Source organism: Cherax quadricarinatus, chromosome 17 (assembly GCF_038502225.1).
Source record: "Cherax quadricarinatus isolate ZL_2023a chromosome 17, ASM3850222v1, whole genome shotgun sequence".
Lineage (NCBI taxonomy): Eukaryota > Metazoa > Arthropoda > Malacostraca > Decapoda > Parastacidae > Cherax > Cherax quadricarinatus.
In genome coordinates this window covers 38,238,914-38,257,877 of record NC_091308.1, presented here as the reverse complement: position 1 = coordinate 38,257,877, position 18,964 = coordinate 38,238,914, and the positions used below count along the sequence as shown (strand labels likewise).

Here is an 18,964-nt window from a genome sequence, read left to right as displayed (position 1 = left end):
ATTTTCTTTCTTTTTGGATGACCTTGCCTCGGTGGGAGACAGCCGACTTGTTGAAAAAAAAAAAAAATTAAAAATCATCTCATCTCTCAATAACAACCATACCCACACTATGCTAATCTCTAACCTTAATTGAAGTAATTCTCCCAAATATTTTATTATCCTTTAACTATTAAGCCATTATTACAAACTTAAAAATGCATATCTGCATAATAAATTTTATTACCTCATATTAATAATTGAGTAAGATATTGAATATTTGTAATCTACCACTCTTCACCTGTCTAGACTTAAGTAGTCTTTAAGTATTAGGTTAAGGCAGACCAAAATGCCTCGGCATGATAGTAGCTTTCTTTGTACCAATCAAATTATGAAATGTAAACACACATTGCAACCTCTACAAAGAAATAAACTTTTGATTTTGATATCAACTACCCAACAAAGTGATCAGAAACTGGAAACTGGTCAATTTCACACAAATTTCAAAATACAGTAGAACCCCTTGTATCCACTGATTCAGTATCCATGGTTTACTGTGGCTCAAAAATACCTTTTAATTTTGCATAATAATGGCCCCAAAGTGCAAAAGTAGAAAAGCTGGCAGTTCTTCAAAACCTAAGAGCAGCCGTGAAGTGCTTCTCATCAGTGAAAAAGTGATAATTCTTCACTTATTGTGCATAATTTTTCAATTAAACTTTATAACAGGTATGTATAGGACTTAAATAAATGGTCTGTTACTATCCATGGTTTCGGTATCCACAAAAAGTCCTTGGAACGTATCCCCCGGGAATACAGGGGTTCTACTGCATGACAATTTCAAAATAAGGTCCAGAATAAACAAAGCAGTTATTCCTGGCACTAAAATAACATTTCCTCTGTTCATTAGCTATATTCCCAGGCCTCTGTTATATTACACTTGTTATCCATTTTCAATTTTTATTCACACAAAAAAAATAAGATTTACTGTTTTTCATTACTTTAATAACTGCATAAATAATGTCAGTGCATTTGTGAATGCATATGAGACACAGTTGGACATGTATTGGATAAGTGACATGATTTGTTTACTCTGGAATATTGGCAAAAATCGAATATTTCTGCTACTTTGAGCCCAATTTCAAAGTACTTCCAGTCCTGAAACCCATCAAAATCATCCTATTTCAATAATATATCTTCAATTCTATCAAGTGATACCAAGAAACTGAGAATAAAACCATAAAAACCACCTGAAAATACACTGCAAATTCACAATTTTAAACCAAAAACCAGGTAAGTGTTTTTTCCCATCATGCACTGCATGGGGCAGGACTTTTTTTATATGGTGCACACTCATCACACAGACCCATTCTTTCATATCTAAGCCAAAATTTACCCCTTACAGCTTATCTGAGTGAGCTGAGCTCATGACGTAGTTCTATGGCATTGACCCAGAGCTCAAAGCCATAGAACTACAATACTACCCTCAAGAAGTTAATAATGCGTAGTCTGAACAGAGTGGCTAGAGGCAGGTTTGAGCTTAATGATCAAGGATACTGTACTGTTATTATATTCATAGACTTAAACTCATGTGCGTATTGACAGTAAGCACAAGGGCAAAAAAAGGAGAGAAGAAATAATGGTAGAAAGTATAAACAATATAGGGTGTTGAAGGAAAGGTTGAAAAAAAATTAATATGCTTTCTGATAATTAGGATAGTCTACCAAAAGATGTTATTGTGTCATCACTACACAACTGCTCTGGTGTAATGACACATGATGCCCCTCCATGAGATGACCATATCTAAGTCTGCTGGAATCAATACACATGTACAAGAGTACTATTTCCACAAATCATCAGTGATAAAGGAAGTATGACAGAGACCCATTTGCCTGTGACTCACTTCTCAGTCATAATTACACTGAAACTCCACTGCTGGTGTAATACATAACACTAACAGTGTTATAACAATGCTATCTCTTAGTTCTATTACTATTCATGTTTTTCAACATTCTTTGCCCACTTTTCTTCATCTAAGTAGGTTTCTTCACTCAAAGAACTGGGACAACCTCATTCCTATTTAGCACATTTTATTTCATATACTAAAGAAGGATGAAACCAAGAATGCAAATGATATTAGTCACATTTTAATCAATATATTAATTACTGTACAGCATATATTACAATTATGCTGTGGAATAACTATAAAGAAAAAGAATTTCACAATAAATCACATTTTATGCCTGCTGAGAATACATGGAAATAAAAAGACCGACTCATTTATGGATAATTTTTCTTGCACCACATTGCTTTATGTAAGAGAAGCAGCAGCAGTATGACTATACCCTTAACCCTTTCAGGGTCCGTCCCGTAGTTCTACAGCTTTGAAGCTAGGGTCTACAACAAAACTCTAGCGGCTTCAAATTTAGCACGAGAAGGCTGGTAGGCCTACATCTAAGAGAATGGGTCTGCGTGGTCAGTGTTTACCTGGAGTTTACCTGGAGAGAGTTCCGGGGGTCAATGCCCCCGCGGCCCGGTCTGTGACCAGGGGAACCCGCATGGCATTGTGGGAACACCATCTCAATACGCTTTGTTCACCATGCCTCGCGGCAAGGAAGCTCTCACTCCTTGACGAATTGGTACTCTCCTGTTCCCAAGTAATAGTTCCAACACTGATGGAAGTGGATCTGAAGAGGAATTCTATGATTTTGATCAATCTGTGACTGAAAGCAATGCTCAAGATATCAAAAATAGTGCCGAAAATCCTGACGACCCTCAACGTTCCACCTCTGGTACTGGTTTGTCTCAGTCACATTCAGTTGTACCTTGTCGCAAAAGAAAACTAATATTTTCGCATGGCCAGGCCTCAGATTTGAGTCATGGTGATGATAGTGACATGGACTTTGATTTTATTGCTCCTGATGACCATTTGCATAATGATAGTGAGGAATCATTCACCAGTGAAGCATCAGTATATATGCCGCCGCATGCACTCGGGTAGTGTACCATGTGCAATTCCAAGGAGATGGAGTACATCCCATGGCCCTATACCTGGAATAGACAGTGAAAGTGACGATGATGTGGCTACAATTGGGAGGGATAGACCACATGCATCAGTAGGTGGTGGTGGTGACACGGGCATGCAGCAAGTGGCACGAACCCAAGCCACTGACTCAGCAGGTCCAGGACAAAGCGCATCGTCATCCAGCCCCACAACACCACAACCTGCACTACCACCACAACCAGTTTATGATGTCAAGTACCCACCAGCAAACTGCATCTGGGACTGGCAGCAAAATCCCAATTTTGTTCCCAATCCCCATCAGTTTGATAACACTCAAAATAGACTCCTGCCATGTTGTTCCCTAGGAAACACTGCAAGTGAACTGGAATTCTTTATTCATTGACCAGCCCTTGATGGAAAATACTGTCAGAGAGAGTAACAAGTATTTTGATTACACAATGGCAAATACAGTGGACCCTCAACTAACGACGGCATTAAGTAACGGCAAATTCCTCTAACGGCACATTTTGACATAAAAAAAAAAATATCTCTAACAACGGCGAAAAACTCTACCAACGACGTTCGTCTGGAACATGTCCATGCACCGGGAGCGTGGCCAGAGCGAGCCCAGCCACTCCAAGAGTCAGTGTGCCATTGTTTACAAGTTGTTGCGGTTGATTCCATGTGTGTCTGCCATATATTTTGGATTATTCCAGTGTTTTTAGTGCTGGTAACCACTAAATAAGCCACCATGGGCCCCAAGAAAGCTCCTAGTGCCAAGCCTGTGTTAAAAGGGTGAGAATTACGATGGAAATGAAGAAAGAGATAATTGAAAAATACGAGAGCGGAGTGCGTATGTCTGAGTTGGAAAGGCAATACAACAAATCACGTTCAACCATCAGTACTATCTTGGTGAACAGAAAGGCAATCAAGTAAGCTGTTGTTGCGAAAGGTTCAAGTGTGTTTTCAAAACGGAGACCACAAATAATTGAAGAAGCAGAGAGACTGTTATTGGTATGGATAAATGAAAAACAATTATCAGGAGATAGTGTTTCTCAGTCTATAATTTGTGAAAAGGAAAGGAAGTTGCATGATGATCTCATTAAGTAAATGCCTGAAAATAGTGCTGCTGCTGATGAATTTAAGGCCAGCAAAGGCTGGTTTGAGAGATTCAAGATTCATAGTGGCATACACAGTGTGGTAAGGCATGGTGAGGCAGCCAGTTCAGACAAAAAAGCGGCTGAAAAATATATGAAGGACTTTAAGGAATACATAGAGACTGAAAACTTAAAACCTGAACAAGTGTTTAATTGTGACGAAACAGGCCTGTACTGGAAGAAAATGACAAACAGGACCTACATTACTCAGAAGGAAAAGGCACTCCCAGGACATAAGCCTATGAAAGACAGGCTGACATTAATTCTGTGTAGTAATGCTAGTGGTGATTGCAAAGTGAAGCCTCTATTGGTGTATCACTCTAAGACTCCCAGAGTGTTCAGGAAAAACAATATCGTCAAGGGTAATTTGTGTACTGTGGAGATCAAACAGTAAGGCATGGGTCACTAGGGAATTTTTCTTGGACTGGTTTTATGGTGTGTTTGGGCCCACTGTGACAAAATACCTCCAGGAAAAGAAATTGTCACTCAAGTGCCTCCTGGTAATGGACAATGCTTCTGCTCATCCTCACGACTTGCAAGAGGAAATTGCAGGGGAGTTTGGTTTCATTAAGGTGAAGTTTTTTGCCTCCTAATACAACTCCTCTCCTCCAGCCCATGGACTAGCAGGTCATTTCAAACTTCAAAAAACTCTACACAAAAGCAATTTTTCAAAAGTGCTTTGAAGTGACCTCAGACACTCAACTGACCCTAAGAGAGTTTTGGAAAGATCACTTCAATATCCTCAGTTGTGTAAACCATATAGGTAAGGCTTGGGAGGGAGTGACTAAGAGGACCTTGAACTCTGATTGGAGGAAACTGTGGCCAGAATGTGTAGAAGAGAGGGATTTTGAAGGGTTTGAGGCTAACCCTCAGGAGGCTATGTCAGTAGTGGAAGCTAATGTGTCATTGGGGAAGTCCTTGGGGTTGGAGGTTTGTGGTGAGGATGTAGAAGAGTTGGTGCAAAACAACAAGGAAGAACTAACCACTGCAGACCTGCAAGAACTTCAGGTGCAACAGCAACAGATCACATCTCAGGATGTTCTTCAGAGCAGGATGAAGAGAGACAGAGGAAGATGACTTCGTCAAGGATTAGGGAAATGTGTTCGATGTTTAAAAAGGTGCAAGCATTTATCAATGAATTTTAGCCTGTCACAGAAGTTGCAAGCCAAATTGGCAACATGTACAATGACACTCTTGTGTCCATTTTAGGGAAATCCTAAGGGTATGTGAGAAACAGAGCTCTCCAGACAGATATTTTGTGTGACAGGGGCCCAGTGACTCTCAAGCTGGTTTTAGTGGCATTAAAAAACCAAGAAGGGAGGTAACCCCACCAAAGGACATGGTACCTGAAGTATTTATGGAAGGGGATTCCCCCTTCCAAACAATAAAACACCTCCGCTATCTTCCCTCCTACCATCTTATCATTCATCAACAACTCCACAATAAAGGTAAGTGGCACTTAATTATTGTTTATTTTGCATGTCTCGTTCATTTTGGTATAGGAAAATGTATATTTCATGTAAAAAAAAAAAAAAATCATACTTTGGGGTGTCAGGAATGGATTAATTCTATTTCCATTATTTCTTATAGGGAAAATTAATTCGACCAATGGCAAATTCGACTAACGGCAAGCTCTCTGGAATGGATTAATGCCGTTGGTTGAGGGTCCACTGTACAATGATATCACCACAGTCAAGACTACACCAGTGGAAGGAGACAACTGTGCCTGAAATGCATCTGTTTTTTGCAACAATAATGCTCATGTCTCATGTCTTTAAGCATAATATAAAATCATATTGGTCCATGGATGGGCTAATTTCTACCCCGGCCCTCAGTGCAATCATCCCAGTGAACAGATTTATCTTACTGTTACATATGCTGCACTTCTCTGACAAAACCAGGCCTGAAAGAAATGACAGGTTATACAAGATTAGAAATGTTTTTATGGATATGAAACAAAAGTTCAACATGTACTTATATCCATTCAAGAATCTTGTAATTGACGAGTCTTTGATTTTGTTCAAAGGTAAACTGTCGTTCAAGCAGTATATACCTAGCAAGAGGAAATGCTTTGGTATAAAACTGTTTGTACTCTGTGACTGTGATAGTGGCGTGGTAATGGACATGTCTGTATACACGGGAAGTAAAACATTGAAAGATACCAGGATGTTGTTGGGTATCTCGGGTGACATATTGAAAATGATGAGAGCACCATATCTTGGTAAGGGCCATACATTATATACTGATAACTGGTACACAAGCCCCTTACTCAGTGATTTCTTGCTAGTGAACATGACAGGCGTGTGTGGCACAGTGAATTCTAATCGTGAACATATGCCCAGGTTCAACACAGGCATTCATAGTGGTGAGATGCAGGTGTTTGCTGCCAATGACATCATGGCATTACAGTGGCATGACAAACGAGATGTCACATTGTTGACATCCATTCACCCTAATGAAATGAAAGACAATGGCAAGTTGAATAGAATGATGAATGAACATACGTATTCTAAAACCAGCAACAGTGATTGCCTATACACAAAACACGTGTTTGGTTGACAAATGTGACATGCAAATTGGCTTTGCTGATTGTGTTCGTAAGAGTTACAAGTAGTACATGAAACTTTTCTTCCATCTCATGGACATTTCAATGCCCAATGCATATACAGTGGACCCCCGGTTAACGATATTTTTTCACTCCAGAAGTATGTTCAGGTGCCAGTACTGACCGAATTTGTTCCCATAAGGAATATTGTGAAGTAGATTAGTCCATTTCAGACCCCCAAACATACACGTACAAACGCACTTACATAAATACACTTACATAATTGGTCGCATTCGGAGGTGATCGTTATGCGGGGGTCCACTGTAATATGTATCAAATGAAGACCGGCAACAGACCACCATATGGTGAATTTTGTTTATCTGTCATCAGACAAATAATAATCAAGTACCAGGTCACAACACCTGCTATACAAAACCATCCACGAACTGATCACCAATTACCCAATCATTTGAGGTGGGAAGGTGATCACTTCCTAATACAGCTTCCTTCAACTAAGAAGAAATGGGCTTAGAAGAGATGCGTTGTCTGTGCACAAACAAAACGATGACCACAAAGACACAAAGACACCCGGTTTATGTGAGAGGAATGAAGGACACCACTGTGCATGACACCTTGTTTCAAAGATTTCCACAGACTGCAGTAGTTCTAGAACATGTCCAGTGACTGTATATATGTAAATATATAATAGAACATTACTAATACAGCCTCTCCTCACTTAGCAACGTACTCGTTTACCGATGACTCAGAATTACGACGAACTCTCTGACCAGTATGCATACCTAAATAATGTATATTAGAGTTGATTTCCTCTATTCTGTTTATTTCAATATACAGTACACTACTGTATAAACATTTAAAAATATGTATACAAGAAATGTTATAAATGCTGCAGAGGTGACATTAAAACGATATCAAAAATGGTTGACACAAGCCCAATATAATTATAGTATGCTCCTCACTTAACAACGAATTCATTTACCAACAAGGTCTCAGGAACAGAACTCCGTCGTTAAGTGAGGAGAGGCTGTATACAATATTTTTGCATGTTTATTGTTGTAAACAAGTTCGGTAAACATTATTGTGATAAAAACTTTAGTGCAGGTATTGTGTTGAATACAATGAGTGTACATATATACATTATATATTATATTGGTCTCACAGGCCACAACATTACTGGAAAAAAATATTAGAAAAGAAAAGAAAATAGTAAAATAAACAAATGCGACTTTATGGAAGTCGTGGATGTTGCCGCCACCCAGGGCACATCAGAATTTTTTATTTTGTTTCATTACCTATAGAAAAATAATATCTTTAATTTTGTAGGATTTTTTTTTTTCGAAAATTCTTGGACCCAGAATAACAAAAAAGGCACAATACCGTGACTGGAACGATACACAAATAACCCGCACATAAAAGAGAGAAGCTTACGACGACGTTTCGGTCCGACTTGGACCATTGACAAAGTCACATGTATTCTTGGACCCTGGCTGACACTCCGAGATTTGGCCTCTGGACCCTGAAAGGGTTAGTGATATACGTAAATGCAGACTTTCCTCACTTAATGATGGAGCTCCATTCCTAAGACCACGTCGGTATATGAAGACCACGTCGGTAAATAAATTAATCACTACACAAGGAGCATACTACAATGATAGTGGGTTTGCATCAACCATCTTTGATATTGTTTTAATGTCACCTTTGAACCATTTATAACATTTATAGTATATTTTTAAATATTTATACAGTAGTGTACTGTATACTGTAATAAACAGAACAGAGGAAATTAGCTCTAATATAAATTATTTAGGTATGCATACTGGTCAGAGAGCCCGTCATAAGTCCAAGTCGTCGGTAACGAGTACATCGCTAAGTGAGGAGAGGCTGAACTCCATACAAGAAATTTAAATGGAGCTTAAATTCTGTCAGAACCCATCCAAAAATGCATATAAGTACTCATCCCAAGATGTTTTGAGAAAAATCTCAAAAATATTAAAACTACATTTTAACTCACCTGAATGGATAATATCAATGATGGAAGTTGGCCTAATCTTTTCCAAATCCTTCAGGAATGCTCTGGCATACCCACGATAAGCATTTGGTGAATAAATGCATTCAGTGGAGAAATAATCCAGCTTCTTAAAATATGCATACATAACAATCTCCTTCTCATATGTATATTTAAATGGCTTGGATCTTGGGATTGCACCTTCAGAACCCTGGAAAAGTTAACTGGTATGTATGTAAATCACCTAAAGACAATCTTTTCTATGCAATTTCTGTAAAATGAACTGTCACATAAAGTTTACCTTCCAAAAACATCACTTTATGTAGATATAAATCAATGGTACATCAATGGAATTTTTGCAAGAGGATGTAGTAGTAAATGTTTCAGCCACTGGAAACTTTAAAAAAACTTTATGATAGATGGCCCAGGGCATTATGATATGAGGTAAGGTGTAAATTAATGATGTTGGACAGTGAGCTGCATAACATGGATGACACATTTCTGGTGCTGTGATTTCTGCAGGCACATCTTTATTCTAGAATTCTCACATTAGATTATGTCACCCACATAATATTTGTTACATGAACAGGCATGCTGTGGATGAATTCTGATGTTCCTGTGGATCTTTAAAGACAACTAGAAAATGAGTGGTTTACCCTACCTTGATGAGAAACAGCTGTGTTAAAAACATATCTGTCAAATACTGCACAAAGTTTGGTGTAAATGCCATCTTTGATATCATAGCTATTGTGCATATAGGAGAGAGTCTTATAAAGACAAAATTAGGTTTTTTTAGGTTAGGTAATCAACGTCTATGCCATTTTTCCCAAAGGCCTGAGTGATAGCAGTGGTGTGATCTACCAATAAGATGATTTATTTGATAATTTCAGTAAATGTCTTGGGTTTTCAAGCAATGACTTTATAAATGCATCAGTGAAAGAAAGCTTTGAAAATGTTATGTTTTCTATAGGAACTAAACCATGTATAAATCAGAGCAACTAGAGCACTCACAGTTACTATTGCAGTACACCGTTGAAGTCTGGCAATGTCACCTCGCAGAATATTCATTAAGACTGTCTCAGCAATATCATCAGCATTGTGTCCAGTCACAATTTTATCAACCTTCAGTAAACTTGCTCCTCGGTCCAATGCTTGTCTTCTAAACACACCACAAAATGTGCAATTACTTTTTCGGCCAATCTGATGGGAAACCAAATGTGTGACAGCTAGTATGTAAATTACGTATTAATTATACTTTCCCCTCTCAAAAATATAAATCCTTTCCTTTGATTTGGATTCCCTATTTGCAAAAGCATATGAAAAAACAAGAGTTACAGATAGAGACATAAGGTACTATTAATGGTATTTATGTAATAGAGGACTGTTACCCCACCTGGAATACAACCTACACATATCTAGACTCAATATTTACCTCCATGCTCAGTAAGCACTTTCAAGTTATTCAATAACAGACTCTGGTGCCTCCAATGTGTTAGCTGAAACTCTCATGTTGTGCCCACAGATCTCTCATTGTCAGTCTCAGGGCAGAATAGCAGAAACAACTAGGATATTGTAGTATAAACACCTATCTACTCTCCTCCATAATGAACACAGATAGTTCTACAATGATTCCTAGTTTCTAAACACTGGTAGGACTTTAGTGACTTAATACTACCAGATTGAAACTAATATTGTACCCTGGGATTTCTGGTGAATATTATATTCATGGGAACACACCAAGGTCATGGTATCAGCCTTAAGAACAGGATATAATCATGAATGATCCAAGGAGGAGAAGAGTAGCTCTAATTCCTTAAATCAAGAGCATTTCACCTACATCCAGGCACCCATCCATAAATGGTATTGGTAAAAAGCCGTTAAATTTGTTTGACTCCAGTTTTATGACAGAAGGGTGTTGTCAAGGTAAGGTGACCCATAAAGGAAACACATTCAATAGCTGTCCTGCCAGAAGTATACAGACATCACAATTCGAAAGGTCTCTCTTATCAGATGAACACTCTAAAAATGTAAATAAATATCCTACCTTCTTTACAATACGGTCCATTGTCCATCCATACAACTCCTCATAAGAGACTATCTTGAGAGGGATTTCATACTGTTGTTCATTTCGCTTAACTGTCTCCAAGCTATCATCCCGGTAACCTGGACACAGAAGGCAGAATTTTTGTAGCTAAAAAAATATTACTAAGAGTAGTTCAAGTGTACGAAATACAGAGATTTAAATGTGGTAGCATTTCTGTGAAAGTTCTTATGGTGAGTACCATAGCTGTATCCTACACTACAGTTGATTAGGACTGAAGAAGCCACTAGTGGCAAAACATTTCCTCTAATAAACATCCTGAACCATGCATAAATATCTTTTTCCACAGTCCCTTTGATGCCCAAAGATAAATTTCACATGGAGATCTAACAACCCTCTTTCAAGACTAGAATATTAATATTTAAATATATGTAAAGGTAGAAAGTTGAAAGTGAACATAGATAAGAGTAAAGTGTTGAGGGTATGAAACAATTTAGCTAAAGAAAAATTGGATATCACATTCACTGGAGAGAGGGAGTATGGAAGTCAATGTTTTCAGATATTTGAGAGTTGACTTGTCAGCAGAGGGGTTTATGAAAGATGAGGTAAATCACAGAACTGATAAAGGTAAAAAGGTGAGTGGTGCATTGAGGTGTCTGTGGGGTCAAAAAACATTATCCATGGAGACAAAGAAGGGAATGTACGAAAGTATAGTGGTACCAACACTCTTATATGGGTGTGAAGCTTGGGTTGTAAATGCTATGGCAAGGAGGCAGCTGGAGGCAGTGGACATGTAGTGTCTAAGGGCAATGAGCGGTGTAAATATTATGCAGAGAATTCGGAATGTGTAAATTAGGAGGAGGTGTGGAGTTACTAAAAATTAGTCAGAGGGCTGAAGAGGAGTTGCTGAGGTGGTTTGGTCATTTAGAAAGAATGGAACAAAGTAGAATGACTTGGAGAGCGTATAAATCTGTAAGCGAAGGAAGGCGGGGTAGGGGTCGTCCTCGAAAAGGTTGGAGGGAGGGGGTAAAGGAGGTTTTATCAGCGAGGGGCTTGGACTTCCAGAAAGCATGCATGAGCGTGTTAGATAGGAGTGAATGGAGATGAATGTTTTTTGAGACATGATGAGCTGTTGGAGCGTGAGGAGGGTAAAATTTTGTGAAGGGATTCAGGGAAACCGGTTAGCAGGAAATGGGAAGTACAATGCCTGCACTTTAAAGGAGGGCTCTTGGATATTGGCAGTTTGGAGGGATATCTAAACTGTCGTACCTGAGCATCTCTGCAAAGACAGTGATTATGTATGAGTGATGGTGAAAGTGCTGAATGATAATAAAAGTATTTTTCTTTCTTTCTGGGGTTTTCTTTCTTTTTGGATCACCCTGCCTCGGTGGGACACGACCAATGTATTAAAAAATTATTATTATTTAAATATAATATTATTATTATTTTAAACACACCAGTCATCTCCCACCAAGGCAGAACAACCCAAAAAAAGAAGAAAACCACGAAGTTTTAAGACTTTTTACATTTAGTAATTTATACAGAAGAAGGGGTTACTAGCCTCTTGCTCATGGCATTTTAGTTGCCTCTTATGACATGCATCACTTACGAAGGAAGAATTCTTCTCCACTTCCCTATGGAGATCATCATTATGTTGACTAAAATGTACAAGGGATGAGTAATTGGACACACACCTGTGGTGCCAAAGGGGAAAACATCATAAAACAAATAAACACACACACACACACACACAGATCAGGCACATATAACAGGAAGGACACTGCAATGGATCAGAGAATACTTGACAGGGAGGCAACAACGAGTCATTGTATGTGGTGAGGTACCACAGTGAGTGCCTGTGCCAAGTGGGGTTCTACAGGGGTCAGTCCTAGGACCAGTGAGTGCCTGTGCCAAGTGGGGTTCCACAGGGGTCAGTCCTAGGACCAGTGCTATTTTTGGTATATGTGAATGACATGACGGAAGGGATAGACTCAGAAGTGTCCCTGTCTGCAGATGATGTGAAGTTAATGAGGAGAATTCAAACAGATGAGGACCAGGCAGGATTACAAAGAGACCTGGACAGGCTGGAAGCTTGGTCCAGCAACTGGCTCCTCAAATTTAATCCCGCTAAATGCAGTCATGAAGATCGGGGAAAGGCAAAGAAGACCGCAGACAGAGTATAGGATATGTGGCCAAAGACTGCAACCCTCACTCAAGAAGAAGGATCTTGGGGTGAGTATAATACCAAGCACATCTCCTGATAACTGTTGCAGCATATGGGCACCTGGCAAACCTGAGAATGGCATTCAGATACCTCAATAAAGAATTGTTCAAGACTCTACACACCGTGTACGTCAGGCCCATACCGGAGTATGCAGCACCAGTTTGGAACCCACACCTGGTCAAACACGTCAAGAAATTAGACTAGTTCCAGAGATCGGGGGAATGTCCTACAAAGAAAGGTTAAGGGAAATCTGCCTGACAACACTGGAGGACAGGAGGGTTAGGGGAGACATGATAATGACACGCAAAATACTGAGAGGAATTGACAAAGTGGACAGAGACAGGATGTTCCATAGATGGGACACAGAAACAAGGGGTCACAATTGGAAGTTGAAGACTCAGGTCACATTTACCTGTGATTCCTTCATCAACAGAGAGCAACACTAACTTCAGCCCATAATTATACCGATCATTTAATAGCTTCATTGTATATGCCAACACTGTAGAGTCTTTTCCTCCTGTAATAAGAAGAACATAATGTAAAGAACAAAATACAGTACACTGAAAAATAAAATACACATTAACAAATTAACCAAATGTCTCAAAAGATACATAACTGTGCAATCTGCAGATTTATACTTCTTATGAAAGGTCTTGAACAACAATTTCTACACTTAACCTTTTTAATGGCCATCACATAGGACTATGTCACTGAGGCCAGGGTCCCTCAAGTAGTTATACGTCTTGAGCTCACTTCACTCAGACAAGCTGTGAGAGGTAAATTTTGGCCTAAATATGAGAGAATGGGTTTGTGCAGTGAGTGTGCACAGTATAAAAAAAAATCCTCTCCCTCTCCCCCACAGTGTCTGATGGAAAAAGAAAACTCTGACCATGTGGATGGTTTAAAAGAGCAAATTTGAAGTGCTTTCTCAGATAGGTTTTATTAGCTATTTCTTGGTTTCATTTGATAAAATCAAAGCCATACTACTGAATTAAGAGATGATTTGGGTTGGTTTCTGTACTGGAAGCACCTTGAAACTGAGCTCAAAGTTGTAGAAATATTTAATTTTTGGTGGTTTTACTGAGGATGAGTATGGCCCCCTACACCCCCCAGTCTGTTTTATGAATTTTTAATAGGTCTGATTCAATTACTGGGATGCCATAAACCACAACCAATCAATCCCAGGAGAAAACAGAATAGAACAGAAAATAGAATAAATCTTCTATTTTTGCGTGATTAAGAATTCACATGGAAGGAAAGAACAACATTGGAGAGGCTGGGGACATGATTAATGAACAGAGGGAAAGTTGTCTTAGTGCCAGAAATGTCTAATATGAAATTGTTATTTTTTTTAATTTTGAGTAAAACTGGCCAAATTACCGACTTCTGTGCACTTCATAAAGTAGCTCAATTGATAGAATGGAAGGCATACTAGCAAAATAGATAAGAATTTGGTCCACTGAAGCAATGGAATAGGTTTATAATAGGACTCAAGAGTGGCAAAATCATCAATGCATAAATTGCACTGACCACTAACTTTCTGCCTGTCTAATTACACAAGCTTTCCATCAAATTTTTTATTTTTGGTGCCATTACTTTCAGAAAAGAATTTTCTACCATTTCAAAAGAATTTTTGTTTTTAAAGTGGACACAAAGCAATATTAATTTTTTTTTTTTTTTGAGATCTGTGGAATGTAACCCAATTTTTCCCGTATTTTTCTTTCAGACTGGTTAGCACTAAATTTACTAGAATATATGCCAATTTTTAGGAACATCCCACAGGTTAACCAAGGGTTTAGAGTGTTCCAAAACATGACACTTCACTTAATTATAGAGAGGCTCCTGTAGAACTTTGCTTTGTCGCTAAGAAGGGAACTAAAGTGGAACCTCGGCTGTCAAATGTAATTCGTTCCAGATGTCGGGTCGACAACCAAAGCAATAATGTAAATACATTAATCTGCTCCAGACCCCAAATGACAATATAAAATTAATTAATAATAATGCACTAACTACTACATAAAACAATGTATAAAATTATACAGCACAGGGAAATTGTAAAAATGAATACTAAATGAAAATTTAACTGAATAATTTTTATTTTTATTAACACGTCAGCCGATTCCCACCAAGGCAGGGTGACCCGAAAAAGAAAAACTTTCATCATCATTCACTCCATCACTGTCTTGCCAGAGGGATGCTTTACACTACAGTTACAAAACTGCAACATTAACACCCCTCCTTCAGAGTGTAGACACTGTACTTTCCATCTCCAGGACTCAAGTCCGGCCTGCCAGTTTTCCTGAATCCTTCATAAATGTTACCTTCCTCACACTCCAACAGCATGTCAAGTATTAAAAACCATTTGTCTCCATTCGCTCCTATCAAATACGTTCATGCATGCTTGCTGGAAGTCCAAGCCCCTCGCACACAAAACCTCCTTTACCCCCTCCCTCCAACCCTTCCTAGGTCGACCCCTACCCTGCCTTCCCTCCACTACAGATTTATACACTCTCGAAGTCATTCTGTTTTGTTCCGTTCTCTCTACGTGTCCGAACCACCTCAACAACCCCTCCTCAGCCCTCTGGATAATAGTTTTGGTAATCCCACACCATCTCCTAATTTCCAAATTATGAATTCTCTGCATTATATTCACACCACACATTGCCCTCAGACATGACATCTCCACTGCCTCCAGCTTTCTCCTCGTTGCAACATTCATCACCCATGCTGAATACTGTACAGTAAATGAACTTTTAACTGCCTCTTACCTTTCACAGGAGAGCTAATGGCAAAATTTTAGTGGCTTCAAATCTACCAGGAGAAAGCTGGTAGGCCTACATGAGAGAATGAGTCTGTATGGTCAGTGTGAACAGTATAAAAAATCCTGCAGCATGCAGCACATGAGAAAAAAAACTATGATTGTGTTTTTGTATGGTATTTATGGAGATATTCTCGTTTTTTTGGTCTCCTTTAACAGAATGGAAGATATATTCAGAAACAGAGATGATTTTGAATGGTCTAGAGACTAAAAGCATCTTGAAACTGAGCTCAAATTGGCAGAAATGTTCAATTTTTGTCGATGTTCAAGAGTAAACAAATCACGTCAGGCATCCAATATTATTTGAACAATTATTACAATTGTGCAGTAGTCCGAATAACAGTAAATCTTCTAATTTTTATTTGAATAAAAATTCAAAATGAAAAACAAGTGTAATATAAGAGGGGCCTGGAGACATGACTAATAAGCAGATAAAATGTTATTTTAGTGCCAAGAATATCTGTATTGTTTATTCTGGACCCTATTTTGAAACTGGCTTTTCTTGAATTTTGTGTGAAATTAGCCAAATTAGTAATTTCGGATCACATTATTGGGTAGCTGAAATATGTAAATGGGCAGTTTCTTGTACTCACTTGATAGAATAAAAGGAGTTCTATTGAAATAGCTATAAGTTTGGTTGAATGGAACAATGGAATTGGCCCTAAATAAGGCTCAAAGTGGGCAAAATTGCCAATGCATACATATCGCAGAGAACATTAACTATACGTTAGCGTAATTCCGTAAGTTTTCCATCAAATTTTGTACTTTTGGTTTCATTGCCTTTGGAATAAGATTTTCTATCATTTTATAATTTTTTTTTTTTTTTTTAATTCTTCAACACTGGGAGCATTGTCCGTCGACAACCAGAGCATGTATGATAACCAGGACATACTTTTCTCGAATTCCTTGTTCGAAAACCAATTTGTTTGACAACTAGTGTGCTCAATAACCAAGGTTCCACTGTAGTGGCATTTTTTTAACCCTCTGAGGGTCGGTCACGTACTAGTATGTCATTGCAACCAGGGTCGGTCACGTACTTGTACGCCTAAATTCTAGTGCCTTCAAATCTGATGGAAGAAAGCTGGCAGGCCTACATATGAAAGAATGGGTCTGTGTGGTCAGTGTGCGCAGTATAAAAAAAATCCTGAAGCACGCTGTGCATAATGAGAAAAAAAAAAAACTTTGACTGTGCTTTTGGTTTAAAACAGAAACTTTCTAGTGAATTTTTGTATGGTATTTACGGTTTTATTCTTGTTTTCTTGGTCTCATTTGATAGAATGGAAGATATATTACAGAATTAGAGATGATTTTGATTGGTTTCACGATGACAAATACCTTGAAAGTGAGCTCAAAGTAGCGAAAATTATCGATTTTTGCAGATATTCAAGAGTAAACAAATCAAGCCACGCATCCAATACACGTCAACTGGCGAGTCTAATATTCTTTCATAAGTGCGCTGATATCATTTATACCGTTTTTACAATGATGCAGTAGTATACATAACAGAAAACTTTCTATTTTCTGCGAGAATAAAAATTCAAAATGGAAAGCAAAAGTAATGTAAGAGGGGGCTAGAGACGTGACTAATGAACAGATAAAGTGTTATTTTAGTGCCATGAATGTCTGTCTAGTTTATTCTGAACCCCCATTTTGAAATTGGCATCTTTTGAAATTTGTGTGAAATTGCCCAAATTGCCAATTTCTGACCACTTTATTGGGTAGTTGAAATTGGTAAAAAGGCGGAGTCTTGTACTCAATTGATAGAATAAATGGCGTTCTAGGGAAATAGCTATGATTTTAGTCAACTGCTACATTGGAATTGGCCAAAAATAGGGCCCAAAGTGGGCGAAATCGCCAACTTTGAGACCGCTAAGTTCGCAAGAGCATAATTCTGTACGTTTTTCATCAAATTTCATACTTTTGGTGTCATTATGATCGGAAAAAGATTCCCTATCGTTTCACGATAAAAATAATTTTTGTTTTTTTTTCAAAAATTTTTCGACCCTGAGAACAAGTTTGGGAGAGGGCCTCTCGACTCTCAAAGGGTATTAATAGTAAGTCATGGATGTGCCAAATCTGATTTAAAATATCCAATTGATTTTGAAACAAAGGCAACCCTAATAGATTAAAAAAAATAAGTCCAAAGCTGGCCACAATAATAATAATAATAATAATTACAACCCAGGAGTTCCAAAGGCCTGTTATCCTGGGTGTAAAGAGAGCAAAATAAACACAACAGAAAAAATTTTGACTTGTATTATCCTTCACCAATTTAGAACAGAAGTATATACACTATATATACTATGTACAACAATAGGTATTAGTGCACTCCACAGTAAGCAAGGCAGAATAGAAGCCACTAGAGAGCAGACCGTGCTTCAACCAGCTCTAGAATGGGAATGACAAGGGCAGATAGGTGAGTGGTACCCAAAACACCTCTGCGATTGCCAAAACCATCTTCTCATTGGCTGGAACCTGGGTACTGATTGAACAACGGGGCCCCATCATTAACCCTTAGTACCTGGTTCGCTGGTTGGGGGAGATAGCCTTTCAATGAGGGTGTGTACATGCGCTGAATAAAGGTTACGTACTCTTTGCATGCCACAATAACAATAATAACAATAATAATAATAATAATATTATTATTATTATTATTATTATTATTATTATTATTATTATTATTATTATTATTATTATTATTATTTATAGATGTTGTTCTAAAAGAAGTAAATGCTAGGGTGTTGGAGAGAGGGGTGGGAATAAATTATGGGGAATCAAATACAAAATGGGAGTTGACACAGTTACTTTTTATTGATGATACTGTGCTTTTGAGAGATTCTAAAGAGAAGTTGCAAGGGTTAGTGGACGAGTTTGGGAGGGTGTGTAAAGGAAGAAAGTTGAAGGTGAACATAGATAAGAGTAAGGTGAAGAGGGTATAAAACAAGTTAAAGAAAAATTGGAAATCACATTGGAGGGAGTATGGAAGAAGTGAATGTGTTCAGATATTTGGGAGTCAATTTGTCAGAAGCTAGGTTTATGAAGGATGTGGTTAAACACAGAACTGATGAAAAAAAAGGTGAGTGGTGCACTGAGGTATCTGTTGAGATAAAAAATGTTATCCATAGAGGTAAAGAAGAGAATGTACGAGAGTAGAGTGGTACACAAATAACCCGCAA

At 38.2% G+C, this 18,964-nt stretch overlaps 1 protein-coding gene across 10 annotated transcripts in view; it reads right to left on the bottom strand.

Annotated features, from left to right (window-relative positions):
• The window catches only part of LOC128700890 (cytoplasmic tRNA 2-thiolation protein 1), a 54,337-nt gene that overhangs the window by 11,604 nt on the left and 23,769 nt on the right, over nt 1-18,964 (bottom strand). For 8 of the 10 annotated variants that reach the window (XM_070085953.1, XM_053794370.2, XM_070085960.1 and 5 more), the window contains 4 exons: nt 13,383-13,487; nt 10,750-10,868; nt 9,717-9,905; nt 8,712-8,916 (listed from right to left, as the gene is read on the bottom strand). In XM_070085953.1, coding sequence (XP_069942054.1) covers nt 8,712-8,916; nt 9,717-9,905; nt 10,750-10,868; nt 13,383-13,487 — 618 coding nt within the window. Of the gene's footprint in view, nt 1-2,104; nt 6,038-8,711; nt 8,917-9,716; nt 9,906-10,749; nt 10,869-13,382; nt 13,488-18,964 lie in introns of those variants that run through there. The other 2 variants (XM_070085958.1, XM_070085957.1) reach the window with 2 other exon arrangements.